Raw genomic sequence first — 22,724 nt, 5'->3', positions numbered from 1 at the left:
ACAAGAAAGTAAAACAACAGTAACTGAAAGCAGCACTGTAAATAATGAAGAAACAATAATTCCCTCTAAAATATTTACTTTTACAAAGAACACAAGATACAGTCTGCAGGATCTTATATAAGGCTATGCCTTTTTTACCCCAAGTTCAGCCTTAAAAATATTTGCAGGCAGAGAACAAACCTGGAGGAGAAAAATGTGCTTTAGTTGCAAGATAGCAGAAGAGGTACAAAAGAACAGGAGCTCTAAATGCCACATTTTCCCTGGCAGCTCCCTCTTTTACTGCCTGTTTGCCTAACCTTTTCGGCTTTCAGAACTATGAAGCACAACTCATCTTGCAAATGTTATGCACTCTACTCTTCCTGCTTCTTAAAACAACCTAGACTTCACAAGGGTATCTTAATGCTCCCCAGGCTCTTGAACATTCCTTTGGCTCATAATCGTTTTGCAGCTTTGGAGCATAACTTAATTACAAGTTACCTCCATTCAAAAACCCCATAAAATAGTCACACTACTTCCATGAACAGTGGATAGTTGGATAAATCTGCTTACAAATACCTAAATGGATAGACACTTTATGGAGCATAGCTAATCAGCCAGCAAACTCTGGTAACTAATCTTTCACTAGCCAGCAAACTCTGGTAACTAATCATTTCACTAAATTCAGCAGAATTCTCAGTTCAGCTTCCAAGGAAGCTTCTGTTACAGAAACTCATGTATTACAGTAAGGGGAACGGAGATAGACCACCGGAGTACGTACCATTCCCAACTGCCACGATCCTATAATAACTTTAGAGTGAAAATGGCCCACACTGAAGGGAACTCAAAAATATTCCTGAGGAATAAACCAGGTTTTTTAAAATTCTTCTTCTTGACTTCCAAAAACTCAATTTTCATTCACTCAGACATTTCAGAAACTCACACCAAACTGAAAATAAATGGAGATGAGCTAGCTGTCTGTAGGTTCTGCAAATACGATGATGTTTGTGTTAAACCTTGACAGCTAGTTATCTGCTGAGATCCAGTACTGCACAAAGAAATGGATCAGGACTTCTGCTCAAGCACCAACAGTAATCAGGTCTGCTGCAGAGGTGCCACATCCCAGGTACTGTGGGAGTGCTCCTGGCATATGCTGACACAGGAACAAGCAGAATTCAACAATCCTATGGGCAGGTCATACAAAGCCAGGAGGGAAAACAGATAAAAGGAAGAAAAGAATAAACAGAAAAGAGAATGCAAAAACAGAAATCTATTTAGCAATGCTTTTTTTCAGTCTCAAATCATATAGTGAGTCGGTCCTCCAGCAGTCCAAAAACACAATGTTTTTTGGACAAAATATGGTTTTCTGTACTACTCAAACTGACATCGAGACATACAGAAATGTAGCTGACATTACGTACATACAAAAGGCAAGAAAAATCATAAAACATGAAACATTCTGAGGAATAAAATTCCTTAAAGCATTTTAGAGATCCTTATAGTCACTTCTCTTTAGGTGAGACAAAGGCAGAACAATCTTTTCTTTCTCTTCATCTTCATCTCATAAGCGAACACTGGAATTCAGCTTGTACAGAAGCGTGATTACTGTAATATGTCTAACTCGATGAATAGGCTTTAAACAATTCAAATTAAAACTTCATTACTCATCAGAACTGTTGCATTTTTGGCATTCACTTAGAAGATATTTTGACAAGACTCCTCAAATTACTCATGTAAGATATAGAATATCTTGGTAATTGTTGTCATAACCCTCCTACCTAACAGTAGTTTAAGGCATTTGTTTTAAACCAAATCTTGCAGGCTACAGAAAGTTTCATTAAAAGCCACCATTCAATATTCACAATCTTTACCACATTCAACTTAGACAGTTGTCTAAGAAGTTTCACTTTGGGTCTACACCCAAGCTGTGTATCTCATCAATGAATCTCAAGAGAAATAAAGCAAAAATATTTTCTTTTACTGCAAGCTTTGTTTTCCATTTTATGCAAACCCCACTCTGCAATTCAGAATTTCAACTCTGCATATTTTTGTGTCTATGCCTTTATCATGTGGTCAAGAGTGATTTACTTTGATAAAGACAGCTAGAAGACAGTGTGTTAACTTTTTGCTGATGCAGTGATACAGCCTCCAAGATGTATACAGATATAACATTTTCTTCTTTCTCTCTCAGAAGGGCCAAGGCTGGAACAGATCTTTGGGTCTACCTGCTCAAGGGAAGCCACACGGAGTAGGTTGCTCAAGATGAAGTCCAGGTGGCTTCTGAAGATCTCCAAGGAGGGTGATTCCACAAGTCTCTAATCAATTTCTGGTAACAACATGTGTTGAGAGAACAGCGTAACTAAATACACAAACAGCTGTACTTATACCAAAGGATTTGACTGACCTTTAATATTTCAGCATCCAGAGTTAGTTTGTATTAATGGCCTGCTACACACTGAAGTCAAAGAGGGAATAAATTCCCTGTATATTTTATTAATATTCATGAGCACACTCTCAAGATTCAGGATGTTACACAAACTATATTAACCATTAAAATTTGCCACTGAGATGCATTAGACTCCAGAAATGGACACTGCTGTCTAAGATCACAGAATGGTTTAGGTTGGAAGGATCCTTAAAGTTCATCTAGTTCCAAGCCCCCGATGTAGGAGGGATCGCCAGCCACCAGCTCAGGCTGCCCAGGGCCCCATCCAACCTGGCCTTGAATGTCTCCAAGGATGGGACATCACAGCTTCTCCAGGCAGCCTGTGCCAGGGCCTCACCACTCTCTGAACAAAAAATTTCTGCTTCCTCAGAAAGGTAACAGTGGTTTGGTGTCTGGGTTATGGTGGGACTCCCAGGAAGTGTGCCCCTTGCTGAAACACTATGGCATTCCCAGGAGCAGATATGTTTCTTCACTGAATCAAGATGACGTGACAGAGAAGCAAGGTAAGTCACAGGTCTTGCGTGCAACAAGGTAATACTCCGTGCTTGATTCCAGTAGTGGCCCTGACAGTGGACAACTGTAAAAGCATTTGAAATAAATCTAACCAACCAACCAAAAAAAGAAAAGAGAAAAAAATCCCAACTGTACTGAAATAGCTGAAAATGGAACATGTATCTGAACAAGCTATCTCAGTGCAAGACAACTGAACAGGAAAATTTGACCTCCTTTTCTCTGGAATTTATATTCTTCCCAAATCACTTCTCTGAACAACTGCAGGCTTTGGCATCATTTAGCAGGTAGCAGGACAAGCCCTTAGAGAAAAAGAATTTATCTTGTTCAGGTTAGAAGATGACCACAAACTTGAATTTGACTCTTGTTATTTGCCTTCTTACCCCACTCTTCCTTTCTCCTTCCCATTACTTGAGATACTTATTCTTTTCAAGAAAATAGCACTATTTTACTCATTTTCACCAGTGCTAAACATGTTTAAGAATTCTTGGTTAATCTACTCAGCAAATGTACAGTTAACAGCAATCTTTTTGATGGCCAGAAGTGATACAAGGACTACTAAAAAAGCCCTCATAAAGATCATTTAAATATATTATCCTATCCATAGATAGAAATACAATGTACAACTCCAGGGGCAGCACTTTTCAAATGTTTCTTTTAGTTTTATCTTGTTATACAGGATCGCTGATGCAAAAATGCTGTGTACCAATAGCAACACTGTGAAATCAGCAAATTGAAAATTTGATCCAGTTTTGTCATTTTGAAGTTGTTTTCATCTTTAAAGGTATTAGGGTTTTTTGGATAGGCAATCAACTCAGTTGACAGCAGTAGAAACAGGAAAAAATATATAATCCAGCTGTTTCAGGAAGGTGTACGCAATTGAATCTGAAGGGTTAGACAGTCTTTCCTCTGGAACAGAGCAGTTCACCCTGAACTGGCAAGGAAGATCAAAGTACAAGGGTGGGGACACTTGGTTTGGGGTCTCTCCATTGTATGATTTGGTTGAATTCCCTATCCTCTCACGAAAATGGAGCGTAGACCAGAACTCTCAAAAACACATCTGGTTTTCTCCCACTGAAATTAAAGCTAGATGCCACTTCAAAGCTTCTCTCATGCCCTTTCTTTGTATACTTTATTTATATGGCCCTAAATGCTAAGTCCTTCTCATTTACTCATTCTCAATGTGACCATCAAAGCAAAGACTGAATTCTACTTCACTGAAAGAATACAAACAAAATCATAAACCAGGACGTAACTTTCAACAAACCTCTTCATCTTTAATTCAGAAAGACTGTTCCTTTTGATAAAATTGAAGAACACAGCTCAGAAGAATGGTATACCAGATATCTGCCTCTTAACGTGTTTTCTAAGCCTTAGATAAGATTTGCAGTCTGACAATCTAATCTATAGGCAATCTCTTCATATCACAAATTTACTCAGAGTACATAGAGATATATAGAGGCAAATGTATACATTTTTCACGTTTCATAACAAAATATTAAAGCTACAGATAAAGCAAAAATTACAAAAGCAATGAAGTTCTCCTCTCTAGATTAATGCTATTTTTTTTTACTGACATTTAAAGGTAAGATTAAATTGGAAACATACATAGGATGAGTCTAGTCCAGCTTTATTAAACTTATGTGAAGCATTTCATTCTTGAACTAGGGAAAAATAACAAAAAAAATCACATCAGCAATTTTTATGTTGTGTGCTTTCTTTCAAAGATAAGAATGCCTCATTTCTAACTGAAGTAAATGCAGTAACTTACAATTATCTAACAAGAAGTTGAATTTGGAAAAAAGTTAAGTAAATGCAGTCCCTACACAATTGTTAGCAAGAACATGGTCTGTGGTTGCACAGACTCTTACATTTTACTAAATCTGTAATGCCACATTGTACAGTAAACAGCACAAGCAAGCATTTTTTTTTTCAATACAGTCATACACTATAATTATGAGGCTTTTTTCAATTAGGTTTTTTAAACAATAACTTTGGCAACCATATTACTAGGCTTCACTGGAAGACATGAGTACAGTAATTTAACATCAGGGACGCTGTATAACACAGAGTGTAAAGAGACAGCAAGTTTCAAAGTGCACAATGTGCTGACAGATGTATCACATACACTACTAGAAGTGAAGTATTTAGAATACTTTGGGGCACGCACATTTGGAAAGATGCATGCAAAACTACTGATCTTCTTGGCAAACAGCGTAACACTTAGTCTGCAGTTGCTGTCGCCACCAATTTCTTGATTTGCTATGAGTTTCTTTTTTTCAGGCTAAGTCTTTTCTCTTTGGATTTTCCCCTTAAGCCCTCCTTAGTATGAAGCAAAGCTGTTGCACTCACAGGAGTTTCGGTATCCTTGTTAGTGCTGTAATTAAAGAACACCTGCACACCTCTATACAACTGACTGTATTCAGCTTTTCAATCATTATTGATATTTATGTCTCAAAATATTAAGCACTATTGCCCTGAAAGTGTAACCCTTTCTTTCAATTGGACCGTTGTAGAACCAGATTTATATTTCAAGGAAAATAATTATATAAAACCAAACCCTTTTCTCGACCAAGCTGATACAATTGTTTTCCCAAAACTTTGTAGGAGGGTCTCTTTCACATCTAACATTTGGGAATTTGCAAGATACTGAGATTCAATAAAAGCCACAAAAGTGGGGCAATCTGGGAAACAACTTGCTGTGCGTCATTAATGCACAAAAGATTTTACTATTTACATTTTAAGCCCTGAGCACAGCGTGTAATATACTATCTTGGTAACAGCACTGCAGCCGAAGAAAATCCTCAACTGTGTATTATTTTATAGTAAAAATGACTAAAGCATTATTTACTGTTTGAGACAGTTTGAGAAAAAAAAGGAAGTAGGCGCAATGATCTGCAAGTCTCAGATTTGAAATTTGAAATCTTAAGTGTTCCTTAATGGATAACTACCTGGAAAGCTTCCAAGAACAAGTGTAACATAAGATTCTTGGAGTGAAAGCCTACACGCTGTTTTCTAAATTCAAATAAGATTGGAATAGTGTGATTCAGTAGGTGGATTGTGGAAAAGAAGCAGCACTAGATGTTCCCATCCTGTTGAGGACTGACCACAGACATCCAGCCAGCTAATGCTGCCCAAAAGCCCACTTCTGCCTTGCAGCAAGGATGCTACAGCCTCTCCTGAAGAGGAAGTGAAGGTAAAAAAAAAAAAATAATAAAAGCTAACTTTTGGAGAGGGCAGCAAGAAGCCACAGATAACAGCTGTCCCAATACGAGCTAGTTCTCTTTGCTGTTAAAGATAGACCAGTCACATTAGACTGTATGAAGTCAGCAAGTTTCATTAAGAAGAGTTCATTACGAACTATTAATAGGTATTTGCCTATAAATACATACATGTTAAAGGTTTACAGAACCAGAAACGACCTGACCTAAACTTACAGGAGACATACGCACATAGGCTGTGTAACTGCCTGATCATACTTATACCACAATACCTGGAGCAATTCAGCACACCAAGTACTGTCGTTTGGAGATTGGTGAAAAGCCAGGATTCTCAGCCATCATCCACAGATCTATGAATGATTTTAAGTAAAAACTCTTAGCAAATGTTTTTATACAGCTATCAGGACTTCAAATGTTTTCATCAAAGCTCACTAGACAAGAGAATAACCTCTAACGCCTATCACTTAGCTCAGTTCTACAAGCCTTGGCTTTCATGATTTATTACGATGTAAAAAATACAAATGAAATGCATTACTTTAGAGAGGTTGTTCGACAGAGAAGTATGAACTCAAACATTGCTTTTGACTTATGTTTCCATTTTACTTTATTATGAGTTCGAGATATTTTGCAAGAGAAGCCTATTTTAGTAATAGCTCATGTTTTTCAATAATTATGTGCTGAAAAAAAATCCTCTTAAATATTATATTAGAAAAATGCATGCAAACAAATTAAGCAGTTTTTATATATGCAAACATGCTAACATTAATATCTGGTCTATGCAAAAAACAATCTTGCTGTCAAAATTATTTCCAACTGAAGTCTTGGCTCTCTTATTTTCAAGAACTCAAGATGTCCCCAAGGGATGTACACTGAAAAAAAGTCAAAGTTACATTGCAACGTCTTAATTTCCATTTGATCTGAAGAGAAAGACACTTCTCTCCACCTCTCAAGCACTGACAACCTTGACTATCCTGTCATTCTATCCAGTCTCCTTCCCACTTTTAGTTCAAAAGGGAGTTCAATGAAGTTCACAGACGCAGAAAAAATATAGAAAACTCTGTTTCACTGAGAGATACTTGTGCATTTACTAACAGAAACAATAAATCTACTAATAAAACTGATAAATCCTACATTCATTTACACACTTCTGTTTTTTTCAGCCTGTTTGGAGTACTCTGGACAGGTGACAATTCCTCTTCACAAAACCTAGTTATTTAGTAAATTGCTGTAATCTCCTCCTATTTATAGTTATCTTGACTAATGATATTCCCTTCCCCGTACGTTATGTATCAGAATTCTTCTCATCTTAGCTTTCACCTTATTGTGGGGTTGTTTTGCTTATGGTAAGGAACAAAAGAGCACACTATGAATTTACAGTTTATGATCCGCTGCTTGATTGCTATTTTCAATTTTTAGCACCAAAGCCAACCTTCTTGCTCTCTTTCCCCTTCCTCCCCTTAGTCTTTCTCTAAATGACTTCTTAACTGTGCATGTAATTCCTTCCCCGGCTTTCCACTCTATTTGTGCAACTACTCCATGCTTTCACCATCATTCCTTCTTCCTTTTCCCAGTTACTACTATTGAATAAGAGCTTCCCGATTACTGAAATAATCCTATTTATTGGATTCTCACTGTCTCACAACTCACATTTCACTTTGCTTCCACTACTGGTCTCCTCAGCTATTGATTATCTTCACTCAATACTGCTGGCTTCTTTCTTAAAGACACTACTTGCTTAGTATTTTTTATGCCTGCATCATATAATCCCAAATCTTGCTTAGTGTCAAACTACTTACAGCAATGATATCCTTTAAAAAGCACTATTTGAAGTTACAGCACTATTCAGTTGTTCCATTAAACTCCTGCTGTACAACTACAACGAATCAAAGCTGCTTAATTTTATTGAGTTGTAAATGCAACATATGCGTACATACATTTTTATTTCAAGAAATTAGTACCTTGGGATCAATGGCAGATTTTCAAGAGAGGCTTGGTGACATTGCTCTGCTTTTCCTTGCAAATCTAAGTAAGCACATCAGCAATCAAAATCTGATACGTTGATCTGTTTTCAGCAACACCAATTCCATGATATCTTGATCATTTTCCCAGTGCCTTACAAGTTGATACACTTCCACAATAAGACCTCTAGTAAACATCAATTTTTATTAAATATCACACACTTCTGTTAATTACTCAGTAAAACTTAAAAGGAAATCATGTTTATCAAGTCCTTACATCAGAATATATTGGGAAAATACCTAGTTGTGACCTAATTTGCTGAGAGGAAAATGGCCTGGCAAACTCCTGCAAAGTAAATGCATTATCAGCTGGGAAGCACTTAGAAATATTTAAGAGTCTGACAAAGGAAAGCAGATGAAATGTTGATGCGTGATCCATTTTAATTGTGGTACTGCATTCAGACATCCTGTACTTCAGACTTTCCCTCATAACAGATTCTATTTTGCAAGAAGTAAAGATAGATGCTGAAACTTTATAAAAATAATTATTTTAAAAATGAACAGCTGTCACTAACACTTTAATCAAAGGTCTCCCTAAAGCCACTGCAAGTTTTTAAGAGTATTTAATCTTGGTGGTCCACTGACACAGCATGCGCAAAAATGTGCACCAGACCCCAGAGGATAATTAATCAAAGCTTACAGTATGTGTGGGTCTGCATTCATCTCAGACAAGAGAGTATAAAGGCTATTAAAAATATTCATTGCCTATGATGTAGAGTTCAAGCCCATAGACAGACTATATAAACCTTGGCACTAAGGTGGAACCCTGACCGTGGTGGTTGTCATCTGCGAGGTCTAAGGGCACAGATCAGCCACACACAGCTCTGGTGCTGCTTTCAGTCTATTAGGGTTTGGCTTCAGGAGCTGATCACTTGAAAAACAAAACAAAACAAAACACAACACCAAAAATCTACATTATTTCCTTAGAAGAATAGTAGCAAGTTGTTTCAGAAATCTTCAAAAGACTGAAATCAGATCAGTTTTGCATTTGCATGAAATCATAGAATAAACAGAAATTTAGATTTTCTCTGTGCACACATGTACTTCGAAAGATTACACCACCTTCTAGAAATGGTCACCTGTAATGTTTTTAAGTTTGCCTGCTCATCTTTCAGATGAAAGATCTTCAAAGAGATGCAAGATATTTTAGTCTCGAGGTATGGACACCAATCAGGCTTGTGGAAAACACTGATGTAAATCAGAAGTGATCTGTAGAGAATGGACCAAGCTGTCGAGAGGTCACATTTCCTCTATTTTCTCTGGTTTCAAATCCATCATTCCCTACTATTCTTCATCTTACTACCTTAAAGCATTTCTAAAAATTAGGAAAGCCTCAACAGTTTAGCAAATATTACTTCACAGAAAAAAAGCCATTATAATATCAACCACAATACTGAAGGGTTCCTAAAAGTTTTAATTCCTCTTACAGATCAGCACAGCTCATTATCAGGGGCAGAATGTCCTACAGCAAAAGTGTCTGTGCTCCTATAACATGTTTAACTTTGATGATCAGACTGGCTAGGCCTAATTGTTGGTGTTAAGAATACAGAATCACAGAGTGGTTCAGGTTGGAAGGGACCTCTGTCGATCATCTAGCCTCTCTGCTCAACCCATCAGCAATTAGCAAAAAGAACCCTTTACAGCACTGAATCTGTCTTCATGCTGTTTAGTTATATTATTTTACAGTATTAATTCTTTGCCTGTGAAAAAAGCATTGAAGTTCAGAGATTTATGTAGCAAGAAAAAGGGTTTGAGAAACATGTCATGGAAACAGGCAGAGCCAAATTACAGCTGGGAGCTGGAAATCAGCACCTCCCTAAACAACCAGGAAGAAATGGAAAAATGTACATGTGTAGAGATGGCGGTCTAACAGAAATTGTACAAAGCTAGGCAGCAGGTAATCAGCTTCATTTCCAAAATGCACTACGTCTTCCATCACATCTAGTTTGGTTTGCTTTTTCTTGACCAGTTACTCCATGCATCAGCACAAGAGGCAGGAAACCCAGATAAGTATTTTTCTACTAGTCCAGAATACAAGAAGAGAAAGATTATGGTAGTGACATCAAATATCTTCCCACAGTATTTAAGATGTCTAGAATTTTTAATGTCATTCATACATCTTCCCTTACACAACCTTAAAAATGCAAAATTGGTTTAAAAAAACAATACTAAAAAAAAGGATACTCCCAAATATTTTTCACATTAAAAATTATTATTATACAATCCAGTTATTTTAGAACCAGACTAATAGAAACAGAAAAAAAAAAGCCAACCTGAATACAAGATTAAGTACTGTTTCCTTTATGCAGTGTTTCAGATGCGTTTTCCCATCTTGTTGCTAAGCTTCTTGTAAGATAAATAAACATGATCATTTAAACGAATTTCTGAAGCAGCAGCAACGATTTATGACAACTTCAGCAGCACTATTATTTATTATTAGATAAGGAAGTGGGATAGATAAAGGGTGACTATAAATACACATACTATTGAAGATGAAAAAAATAGCATTAAAAAAAGGAAAAATGCTCAGTAAGGACAAAAAGGAAATGAATTATTACTTTCTTTCAGGAAATGGCCACATTACATGGAACAAATGATTTACTGCTTCAAATTACTTATGTGTTTCAATACACCCAGTCACGTATTTTAAAAGGACTTTGCATCCACCTCCCAGTGCTTAAATACAGACTGTTAATCACTTTGATATCTATATGTCTTATATAATCAAACTACGGGCTCTAAAAATTTAGAAAATTCCACTTGAGAAAAGCTTTTCTTGGCTGTCTCTCCTTGTATTTTCACATCTTCAGTTTCAATGCCGACACAGATTGTTCTGCACTACTCATTTCCTTCATAAATGCAAGGGAATTACTACATCTCATTTACAAAATGAACCGTCACCACTTTGATTGCTATGCAGGAAACACACATAGTAAAAGGATATTACAATTTTGTGTCTTAATTTTAAATCTAGATTTTCACAATTATGTCTTTATCCCACAACACAACTGAAATAACACACTTTTTATCAATAACTACTACTGACCCAGAAACACAGTCCTTCAAAGAATGACATACAGAAATGTCTCTACTGTAATTATTGGTTAACTGCAGCAATAGAAAAAACAGTAGGACAAACGTTTCCTTTTGAGCAGATGTGATGCCACTGATGACCTTGCCATCACTTTCTTACATTAAGTTCATACCTCATAGGGAACTAGAAGCTGGGAGGCATTCTTCTTCACAGATAGTTTAATTCAGGCTGTTGAGGGACTCTGAGCTCCTAGAATTGTGGCACGCCATTCAAAGTCTACACGCAAGCCATCTTTGGCCAGCTCTGGTAGGCTGCTCACCCACATACTGAGCAATAAAACGCTGAATAGCATCAGCGATGACTTCTTAAGTCTTAATCCCAAGAGCTCAAACTTTCTGATGTGAAGTGCGTGTAGCTGCCACAGACCGTGGAAATTAATATGAAGACTGCTGCAAAAGTAATGTTTATTATTTTGTTATGTTGGCCCAGAACAGCAGAGGCAGATGTAGCTGGATTGCAGTAGAGGATGAACCTTCCCACCAATATTCCATTGCATTTTGTTGTTGTGTTACAGATGGCAGCAGAGGGGCACTGTGACAAAATGACACTGACATGGAAGTGCATATGAAGCAAAGGTGTGCCACTGAATTCCTGCACGCAGAAAATGGCACCCATTGACATTCATTGATGCTTGCTTAATGTTTCTGGAGACCAAACAGCACATGTGAGCACAGTGAGGCAGTGGACGGTGTGTTTCAGTAGTGGCAACAGGAATGTGAAAGACAAGTCATGTTCCAGATGGTTATGCACAGTTACGCCACAAAATGAAGAGCGTATCCATCAGCTCATCGGCACAAATTGGCAGAATACAACCAGGGAACTGTTTAAAGAGATGAATACCAGCTTCAATGCACTGAAAATGATTGTGCCAATGTTGGAATATCACAAAGTTTGCACCAGGTGGGATACACAAATGCTCACACAGGAACAGAAAGAACACTGTATGCAAGTTTGTCAGGACCTACTAAACTAATACAAGGCTGCAGGTGACAGTTTCCTGGATTGTACCATTACTGGTGACAGGATGTGGTGTCACCACTACAAGTCAGCGTCAAAACTTCATGGAGTGGTGACATGTGAATTTGTCATTGAATAAAAAGTTCAAGATGTGGCCCTCAGCATGTAAAGTGATGTGCACTATCTTTTGATATAGGAAAAAGGTGATCCTTCTGGATTTCCTGGAGCCTGGACAAACCATAGCCTCTGACTGCTACATCATGATGCTGACTAAGTGGAAGGCTCAAACTTCCAGAGTCAGGTCAGAGAATAAGACAACCTTTCTCTTGCAACACTACTACATCAGACTCTCCATGCCAACTTGAAGAATGTGGAGTACATTGCCAGTCTTGGTGGGACTGTTCTACCACACCCACCACATAGTCCAGATTAGGTGCCTTCTGATTTCCATCTGTTTGGGCTGACAAAAGCTGGACTGCATGTGCAGCATTTTCCTAGCAATGACGCCATCATAGCAGATGTGGAACAGTGGGTCACCTCCACTAGTGCAGATTTTTACAAGTGTGGCATGCAGGCTCTTGTTAATCAGTGGCGGAAATGCATAGCTAATGGTGGTGACTACGTTGAAAAATGGTGTTTTGTAGCTGAGAATTTGCTCTAGCAAACAGTTTTATTGTGCACTTTGTAGCTGTTGTATTTTACATGAAAATAAATAGGAGGCATTACCTTCAGAGCAACCCATGTATAATGCAGGGCAGCTCTAACACTCAAGTATTTTTATATCACATGACAAAATAGAGCCCATGACATGCAAGTGGGATGGAAGCAGCACAGGCTATCAAACTCAGACTCAGGGTCACAATAATGCAGGTACATGGCTGTTACATTGGAACCATGCATGCCTGGCCAACAGAGACGGCTGTCATCTGCCCAGATATGCTCTGTGCAGGCCCAATATCTTCAGCTAAAGCCAGGTCTTGGGGCTACATTCTCACAACTGCGCTGAGGAAATGGCTACTCCAAAATGACAAGCCCACTACACCTGCTGGTCTCGTGCTAGCATCAATGCTCAAAAAGTCACGCTACGATCCAGCTCACTGAAAATGAATCATTTTTCACAGTGCTACCTTTCCAGTGGTGGGGTGCAGCAAGGGAGATGGAATTGTCCTTCCGACAACAGCTGACAAATGCATTAGCTTAGCTATACTAAGCATCAAGCTGGCAAAAGTGATGTTTTTACATTAGAGCAATTCATTTGTTGTTGTTCTAACATTGTAACTATTACAATGAAAAACATTCTAGCAAAGACTCTCCTTTCAAGAAGGAACTCTTTGCCTATAAAGACAAACCAGTTTGTTTCAACAATGGCACAACAGATGTCGGGTACAAAAGGAGAATGGCTGGCATAGATTACACTCAATGGCAAAACAAGGGAATTTTTAAATGACAAAGTCACCCTCCATACTGATGGAAACACTTGATCTTCTGTTAACTTAAGAACTTGTTTTAGTTTTTTCTATGTTGAAGTTGGCTTTGGAAAGAATTTTAAAGGACTATGTATATCATACTCTAGAAGATAAATTAACTGCTATTTACCATATGGAGTATTACTCATTTCTCCTTTTACCACTAGAAAACATGAACATAAGGAAGAGATTTGTGAAGCAGTGATTTTTCATGAGAAACCCAGAAGCGAAAACTCCTTGCCACAATTTTTTCTTTCCAGATTACACATATATTCTATCAGAAAAGCAGATTTTAGGTTACACTTCAAGACTGTAAAACAGGGTATTTGTGAAGAATAATGTTTTTACAGTATCTCTCACCTTATAGAATGTTTCCAGAATTGGCAACTTCAGAGATATTTCAGATCTATAATTTATGCTATGTAGAGTTTTTACAGTTCTCCAGCTACTCAACACATTTCTACATGTTATGTGCCTTCTGACATGAAATTGTTTCAGAATGCTTTTCATCCAGTATAAAAAGTCCTAGCATAATTTATAGAAATCCAGCCTCTGTACAGCATTGCCTTCTGTCCTTGATATCAAATGGTTTTTGTTTCTGTTTAAAATGTATTTATAGCCTTTGAGTTTACAGTCACAGAACACTATCATTTAAAGAAGAAAGCAGAGATGTTGATCTAAAAAGACCTCTTAGATGGCAGAAAAGAGCACTGTTCACTTGTTTGTTTTAAATTTAAATTCCTGCTGAGTCCAACAAAGATGCAGGCACAGAGTAGATCACAGGAAGGTATTGCAGAACAGCTCTAACTCCTTATCATTTTATTATGCATGTCTGTTCTGATCAACATGACAAAATAACTAAAAAAGGCTACTGTCTGGAGCTGTATGTGCATTACTGTTTCAGCTTAATAGTGGACAGAAAAAAAATTCTATGAAGGCACGGCCTTCAACAATCCTTCTGTATCATGTTTAGAACCAATCACTCAGTAAGAAATAAGAGATCACAAAATGACACCAATATTAAAAGACAGCAACTACTATTTATGAGTATTATTAATTCTCCTCCTATTCTGTTTGAGTCTCATAAAGCAGAAGTCAAGATCATTAACAGTCAAAGAGGTGAAGAGCGTGGGAAGACAATTTCGCAGCAATTTCTTGTTTTGTGTGGAAAAAAATGGGCATAAGAGTAAGTCTTAATAATGGAAACAAAATGCCACTTGACTAACTCTTCCAAGAGAGGATGAATGTAGAGAGCTTGGTTGTACTATTGACTTTAGCTGGGAAGTTTCCAGATATCTGCTGTCTGCAGTGTGCGATAGTGCCCAATTTGCGAATGTTCCCTGCCAACCCAGGGAAAGGAGTTTGAAAATGCTGTCAGGCTAGCAAGAGTCAGCAAAAATCTTGCTGTGGTCATCTCTCTTCATATCCCCTTCCCCTCAGTAGGCCCTGAGGGCTACGTGTGCCCTGCGGCCTACTACCCAAATAGCCCCGCATAAGCAATGGTACTGAAAAAATTTCTTTCAGTACTATGAATTGAAGTGTATTTTTGTCCTTGAACTGTAGCATGTAAAACGGAGTGCTATCATTTTATTTCTTCAAAACCATATGGGCAACTTAAAAAGCTGTTTGAGTATTTAAGACAGCTGTGTTTCCAACTTTCTTATAAACAGATCTTGGTAGGCTCCAAGATGGCACCAGGACATGTAAAACATCAGTAACTCAAAAACAATAAAAAAAAATCATAAGAAAGGAACTTTTGTCAGGCCATTCAATACGGCTTTGTTTTTGATATCTTATAATACAAAGATGCTACTTTACAAAAGGTTAATGGTAACAGTCAACAGGATCAAACCTTTAAAATGAGTTTAAACCTTGTGTTTCCTAGGCCACCACCAAACATTCTACTATAAACAGGGAATATTAGCCATGACAGTGGCAACAATTGAGGTAAAAACATCCCAACTAGAAAATCCAACCTACTTTATCCATTTTAAAAGAGCAGAAAATGCACAAGCCAAAACATATGTTGGTAGATCTACTTTAGATAAAACTTATTTTCCTTCTTAATTGGACAGTTCGAACCATGCCAATGATCGGTACTGCCACATAACAAAGTTTTTAATGATTTAATGCTAAGTTAAAAGTCAGATCCCTTTATATGTATTTCACATAAGTGCACATGATCTCCATAAAATGAGTGTTTTCAGTAGTTTGCAAAAAAAAAAAAAAGAAAATTACAGTACAGAAAAAGAATGCCTGCAGATCAACATATGAGGAAAATCAAGAAAGACATTAAGGCTATGAAATAAAATCATCAGCTTCACCAAGAACAAGTGCAAACAAGTAGTAATGTTTGCCATGAATGCTGTTCATACTTCTCCTCATTAGGCAGAAGGTATTTTGAGGTAACAAATTTGTTCAATGATCATTGCTCTTAACTATTCTACTCACATGAGAAGTAAACTTAAAAGTTCTTGAAATTTTTGCCAGTACAATAGCTTTCACTCTTCTCCTGAATGAAATTTGTTTCTTAACCCGCATAAGGGAAAAAACAGATCACACAATGTTCATGGCTCATGTTCTTTTAGAGATCCTACTATCTAGATAAAATAGCTGTTTCAATAGTAGAAGAAACATATTTAATTGCCTCCTCACACACACAAATAAACCTAAACAACATGCCCACAAAACACTAAAACCAAAAACCAAACCAACAATGAAAACCAACAAAGAGATAGAACCAGCTCAATTCAGAAGCAAAGCCAGAAGCAAAGCCAGAAACATCTTTCCATCACTTGAGTAGGTGATATGTGCCATAAAACACATCAACATATTCCTCTTTTAACTTATAGCCATACATTTTAGCAAGATAAACTTGCTCATATTTAAACTTGATTCTCTCCTTTAACAAATAACATCAAAACTAATTCTTCAAGAGAATAGGAAAGTTGTAAGCAAAATTGTTACTCATATAAGTAGGAATAAGTAACTGGAAAATTCCAGACATCACCACAATAACTCAGTCTAACTGTGGCGCTATTCAGCTGACCAACAAAACCACGGCATTTTATATTAACTATAATGTGATAAAACTAACTAATGTAATAAGTATCTTTAGACCTATATTTAAGAAATGCCTTTCTCTTCCACACCCTTTTTCTTTCCCCCTGGAAAGAATTCAGTCAAGTTATCCTTAATCATTCAAAAGTACAGCTGTATGCTTTTGGTAAAGAAAAACAGAAGATTAGAATTTTATACTCAATCTTAAATTCTAGTCAATAGAATGGGAAAATAGTCATGCATGTCATTCACTCACATGGCTCCTAACCTAGAAATCTACAAACTAATTTTTGGGTATAACATCTCTATCCTTTTCCATTTTATTATAGACTATTCAATAGAGTTTACAAGCATCGAAAAGCACAGCATACTTCAAACATTTTTAAAAAGTCAGAAGCTCCAACATAACTGTCTATAAAAACCTATTTCAACTAACCCCAAATTACACTAAACAAACAGCTATAAAGTTGGTAATAAAAATTCACTCAGCTTAAAAAAACCTAAGTAGGTACGATAAACACATCATTAAAATAAACATTAGAATTGTTTTGAAGATTGTAACAAAGGTATATTTGTGACAATATACTTCAAAAACCATTTCCCACTACTCATTGCTTTATGTTCTGCGTTGAAAAACAACCATCTACACCAACAGCTACCACGAAATTTTTATGTGATTTGGCTGATTAACATAAATCATAAATATATTAATTATGTATCTGAAATATTATACCAACACACTATAATATCATAAAAATTGTCTCAGTTGATGCATTAAAGAAATTATCCTGAGCACAGGCTTCTGAAAGCTAACATATACATCCGCGGAGCTACCTAAGGCTCTGATTCAGATGATCTAATCCAATCTGGAAATGATTTCTGGCTAGAAATCAATATCTAACTTTTACCAAGATGAGTTTCACTACTCCCAAAACCTCCAAGCAGATGAATAAAACATTTTTTGCATGTATTCATCCACCAAAACCAAAGTGACACAGCATAACCCTAGCTTTCCTTTTTAAAATACTTTTGTGTAGATAGAGGTGCTGTCATTTTCTACCTTTAACACAGAAGATTATCCACATATTAAAAGAAAAACCCTTTCAAAATTGGAGTCTGCCAAGAATTCTAATGTAATACGGCGGCACTTTTATAATGAGACTTTTAAGTGCCAGGGAGAAGAAAAGACATGTATTTTATTTTTCTTGGGCAATGCTAAAACAGTTACCAAGAAGTGGCAACTAGAGTGTATTTCAGTTATTTAAAACTTAAGCTGCAAACGAACACAGTTCTGTGGGCTTTTTTTTGGTGTTTTTTTTTGTTTTCCCTAAATTAATAGGCTGACAGGTTTTGCAGCTCAGTATAGGACATTCATACAAAAATAAACATTCACCCTGGCAGACAATATACATACAAACACATACGTTCACTGGAAGTGCATCTGTTTTTCCACTTGTTGTCCTCCACACACACACAATCCCCAAAATAACATTTGTAAGATGGTCAACTATTAACATTGTCTTATAAGCTATAAACTAAAATAAGGTAACTTAATGCGTCTATTTTGATTGTACTTCCACTTAGTGTTGCATGCTGATTAAAAAAGCTTAAATTCCTGCTATATTCAATCTCTTAAACACGATCCAATAGATAAGCACAGTTGACTAAAAATCTTGGAAGTTACAGAAAGTAATAAATCAGTGAACAGTCAATTACTATATAATATTAGGTTTGCATTTAAAATCTTAACTTCGAATGCTAAAAATGTTGTGTATCACTTTGCCTATGTTGTGAATTATTAAATGCTGGATTTGAACTTTTTTTTCCCAAAGAAGAAGGAAATACTTTGTGTCTAAAAAACCAGTTAAAATGTATGTCGAAAAATAAGAATTACTCACCAGTCTCCAGGGAAATTCATTCCTTACCAAAAGCCTGACACACAAACAACAAAATACACACCAAGACGTGAGGTACAGCCCTTTCCTCTCTAAAGCTGCTCCCCAATGAGCACTGCACAACCCTGACCAAGAGAAAAAGCAACTCAGCTGTCAGGACTGCTAGCCTCCAGAGAAAGCTGATACTGCGGTGATGTCACATACTTCTGATGTGTTGCTGCAGCTCCAAGTTATCAACTCCCTTCTGCCAATAAAATCTCTGCTTCAAAATGATGGAAGACAAAACATATTTAACAACAGGATTAAATTTCAGCAGGAGCTAACAGTAAGGTTTTTAAGAGTGTGTCACGAGTTATACAAAATGCTACAGTGAGAGGAAGTGAAAAAGAACAGAAGTTGGCAGCATTATATAAACACATTCTTCTAATTTACCTTCAAATCGCAAAACCTTTATTTGTTGCAGTATTATTCATAAACCAGAGGAATGATCTGGAGAGGAGGAGGGAAGACTAGCACAGGACACCACAACATGGGACAACTCTCTACAGGACTCCAGCTAAGGTAGATAAGAATATCCCAACTCTGCTTTGCAGCCCACAACAAGACCACCTGTCTCACCCTTCTGACCTCCTCCTGCCCCAGCCCCTCCTCCTCCATCTTTTCCTCTTATACTGTAGGCCTTGCCCCAGTCAAATGGAGCACCTGGGAGCACAAGAGAGACCCAAGATCCACAGAAAGCTCTTGCCTAATTCCACTGGGAAACAAAGGCTAGGAAACTGGCTGAAAGATCGGCAGAAAGTAATCTTTGTATGCTAGGGTCAGAAACTTTGATACCAGAATGGATAATTCCAATCTACTAAGATTGTGAAGCCACATACACTATGAGAAACATCTTGGGGCGGGAAAAAAAAATCAACTGAAACAGAGGTAGAACAGAAGTAGACAAGGATATGGACAGAGATCCCTCATACTAAAATAAAAATTAACAAAGATTATCTTCCTGAAGAGCTTCAAATTATTGTCACACATTTTTAAATACAGCAGCCCTTAGATTTTAAGCAGCCCTGAAATAGCAGTATCTAATTTAGGTTTGTCTAGGGGTGTTGTGCAGCTAAGTACTTCCTTTAGCCAGCCAGACTGAGGGCAGCACAGGCATCTCAGTACAGAAGAGGCCTGAAATTATTTGACACTGTAATAAGTATAATTATCTGTGACCTATGAAGACATGAATTCCCTATAACAAAAGATTCCAAATTCAGCAAGATCAATAACTGATTAAAAACAAAACAAAAGAATGCAATATGAGTGAGATGAGAAATTCTAAGGAAAGCATAGAAGAACAGACCAAAAGTAAAATGCAGGCCTCTGAAATGGAGAAGTTTTAACTTGAGTCAAAAAACATTCCTTGTACGAAAAAAAAAAAAAAAGGAACTGATACGCAGTTAGAAAGGGGTTCAAAGAAATGTTAGCCAAGATGGAATCCAAAAACTGACCGATATTCTACCCCATTTTTCACTGTGAACAGTGTCAATCACAGGAGCAGGAAGACAGATGAACCAAGTGAAATAATGTGTGCAAGCAGACTGCCACCAAGGCAGGGATGAAGCTGGTGAAGAGGGGAAGCTAAGTGCAAAACCAGGAACCAACTGATGCACACAAGATTACTGTCCGAATGCAGTCTTGCTTAGGGAACTAACTTAAAATTAGCATTCTCATTAGCAACTTTAAAAAGACACATGACGTCTGCTGGTGACAAAGCCAGGGGCATCATCATAGTGAGTGATATTTGATCAAATAGGAGAAATGGATGTCCAAGGAAATGAATAGCCAAAACCAAGGGGCAATGAGAGTGGAGCAAAATTCAGGAGCAGAAATGTAAGGTGATACCCTGAACTGACAAAGCATACTGCAAAACAGACAAGAGGAGACGATTACTGAGAACAGCATCCAGTGTGCTTGTAGCTGTTTCTAACCCAAGATCTCTGTAGTCTTGTGACTTGTGCCTCCTTCTGTGATATAACATGCAAAAGTCTGCACTTCCACTGACTATTCTTTTGCCCCTTTTCTAATAGATCCACACAAGAAAGGCTGAAAGACAGAAGAATCAAAGTATGATAAAGGAATGCATCTATAACGATTAATTATATCTATTACTTTAAACGGAACAAAAATAAGAGCTTACCAGTATGAGCACACACTCTGGAGAGAAGATTACAGGAATATGCCTCATCTGACCTAGTACCGTAAGGTGAGACAAGACTATCCTATATAAAGAGGATTCAAAGCTGTACAAATAAACACTGGGAAAATTAAATAATGCCTGAAGCCAGAGCGAATAGATACAACTTGTCCAAGAAATGTAAGTTGGAAATAAAAAATTTTACAACTCAGTTGTTCTTGTTAATGATATCTTTTGATAACTTACTTAATGATAACTTTTCTGCGACAGAGAGATTAGCTTCAAAATCTGCAAGTGCCTACCTTTAAAGCAAGTGATCTGTTTTGAAACAATTTCCCGTCACATAAAATTCACTAGTTCAAAACCCCAAGTATTTCCAGAAAGGTATAGAATATTAGAGATTTGAATATAAAATTAACATTCCAGATATCTGCTGACCATCAGTCCCATGTTAAGTGGTCAGTATTACACAGACTATGTTTTCCTCTCTCGCTTGTATGTTTCATTTACAAAATTGATCCTCTGCTTGAAGTTACATTGGCAATCTCTTCCTCCTTTTTGTTAGCATACGATAAGCTTCATAGAAGCAATTAATCCCTTGTTAGTTCCAAGACATTAGTGCCTTTCTTCGTAAGAGCTGTGCTATTTCCAGAAGAATCTAAGTTTCAGTAATAGCACCCAGCCCTGATTTCTGAGTGAGATTTGATAAAGTATTAGCACATGATGTTTGGAGATGAAGACAAGCAGGTCCATGGCAGCTGAAAGAGAGTACTACTAGGTTAGTCCTAGTGATAAATGGTACCTTACCATCAAGTAAGTGCTAATTTTGAATTTGATAAGAACTCAGTATTGAATTTTAACAGCTTTCCACTGTTTTCCAGTTTTCTACAGTTCTGGACTGTTGCAATAAACCATCTTTATAAATTCAAGAAGAGAGAAACAACATTTGTTCTCCAGTCAGACCAATACAAAGACAAAATAACATAACTAGGTTCAAAGAGCAGGAGAAAAGTAAAGTTGCTCTGGACACATACGTACCGATGACCATATGGCAATCTTACCTGTATATTTCCACAGGATTTATGGATTGTAATTCTGATGAATGCAGTGAGTTATCTTGAGACTGTCCATAAGACAAGGACTACATTATATAAAATCCTTAAGTGAAAAATATATTCCCCATGAAGAAGATATAAAAAAACTCAAAAAACCCAACAAGTTGGACAAGATCCCAAGTTCAATCTTATGCTTAGAACTAAATTCAAATCAAATCAGGTTGCAGAAGCCCATGTCCAGTTGAGGTTCAAAAATATTCAAGAATGATGATTCCATAGCCTCTCTGTGTTCAACAACAGTGTGTTTTAACTGTTTAGAATGTACATCATCGCAATTTACAATCACTGCCACTTGTCCTTTCTTTGTCTGCCACTGAGGAGAATATGCTTCTTCCATAAAGCCCTGTTAGGTAGAGAATGACTGGAATTATGTCCCTGCCTTCTCTTCTTCAAGCTAAACAAACATTCAGCTGCCTTATTCTACATCATATGTTCTGGACCCAAAACCAGGGGCCTGCTTTCCTTCTACTGGACTAATGATGGGACCAAAACTGGCCATTATTTCAGATACATCATCAAAAGTGATGACTTGAGCTGCTTTAGCGATATTGGTGGTTATTACCAACATGTGATTATCCTTCATCACAGCAGCGTAATACTGACTCACAGCCTGCTGACCACGAGGACCCCAGGTCATTTTCTGGGATGCTGCTCCTCCTTCTGCACTTTTGCCTTGGCTGAACTCCAGCATGTTCCCAACTGCTCGCTCCCTCCCATTTGCTGAGGTCTCTCAGCGGCCACACTGCCCTCTGGCACACTGCACCCTCCTCCCAAGGCTGGTATTATC

The 22,724-nt window shown here is 37.3% G+C and overlaps 1 protein-coding gene and 1 long non-coding RNA gene across 14 annotated transcripts in view; one reads left to right on the top strand and one right to left on the bottom strand.

Moving 5' to 3' along the window:
• PLEKHA5 (pleckstrin homology domain containing A5) overlaps window positions 1-22,724 on the bottom strand; it is a 164,769-nt gene that overhangs the window by 71,461 nt on the left and 70,584 nt on the right. Inside the window, exon 1 of one of the 13 annotated variants that reach the window (XM_021391057.1) lies at window positions 18,647-18,784. The exons of the other annotated variants lie outside the window; for them this stretch is intronic. Within the exon in view, the coding sequence (XP_021246732.1) occupies window positions 18,647-18,666 (20 nt within the window). The 5' untranslated portion in view covers window positions 18,667-18,784. Of the gene's footprint in view, window positions 1-18,646; window positions 18,785-22,724 lie in introns of those variants that run through there. 13 annotated transcript variants of the gene reach the window in all.
• Window positions 15,369-21,027, top strand: LOC110395982. The gene is made up of 3 exons (XR_002436718.1): window positions 15,369-15,635; window positions 19,107-19,204; window positions 20,716-21,027. It is a non-coding gene; the product is annotated as an uncharacterized LOC110395982 (long non-coding RNA).

This window comes from Numida meleagris, chromosome 1 (assembly GCF_002078875.1).
Source record: "Numida meleagris isolate 19003 breed g44 Domestic line chromosome 1, NumMel1.0, whole genome shotgun sequence".
Classification (NCBI taxonomy): Eukaryota; Metazoa; Chordata; class Aves; order Galliformes; family Numididae; genus Numida; species Numida meleagris.
Note: the sequence above shows the minus strand (reverse complement) of the source record. Positions and strands in the feature narration are given on the sequence as shown.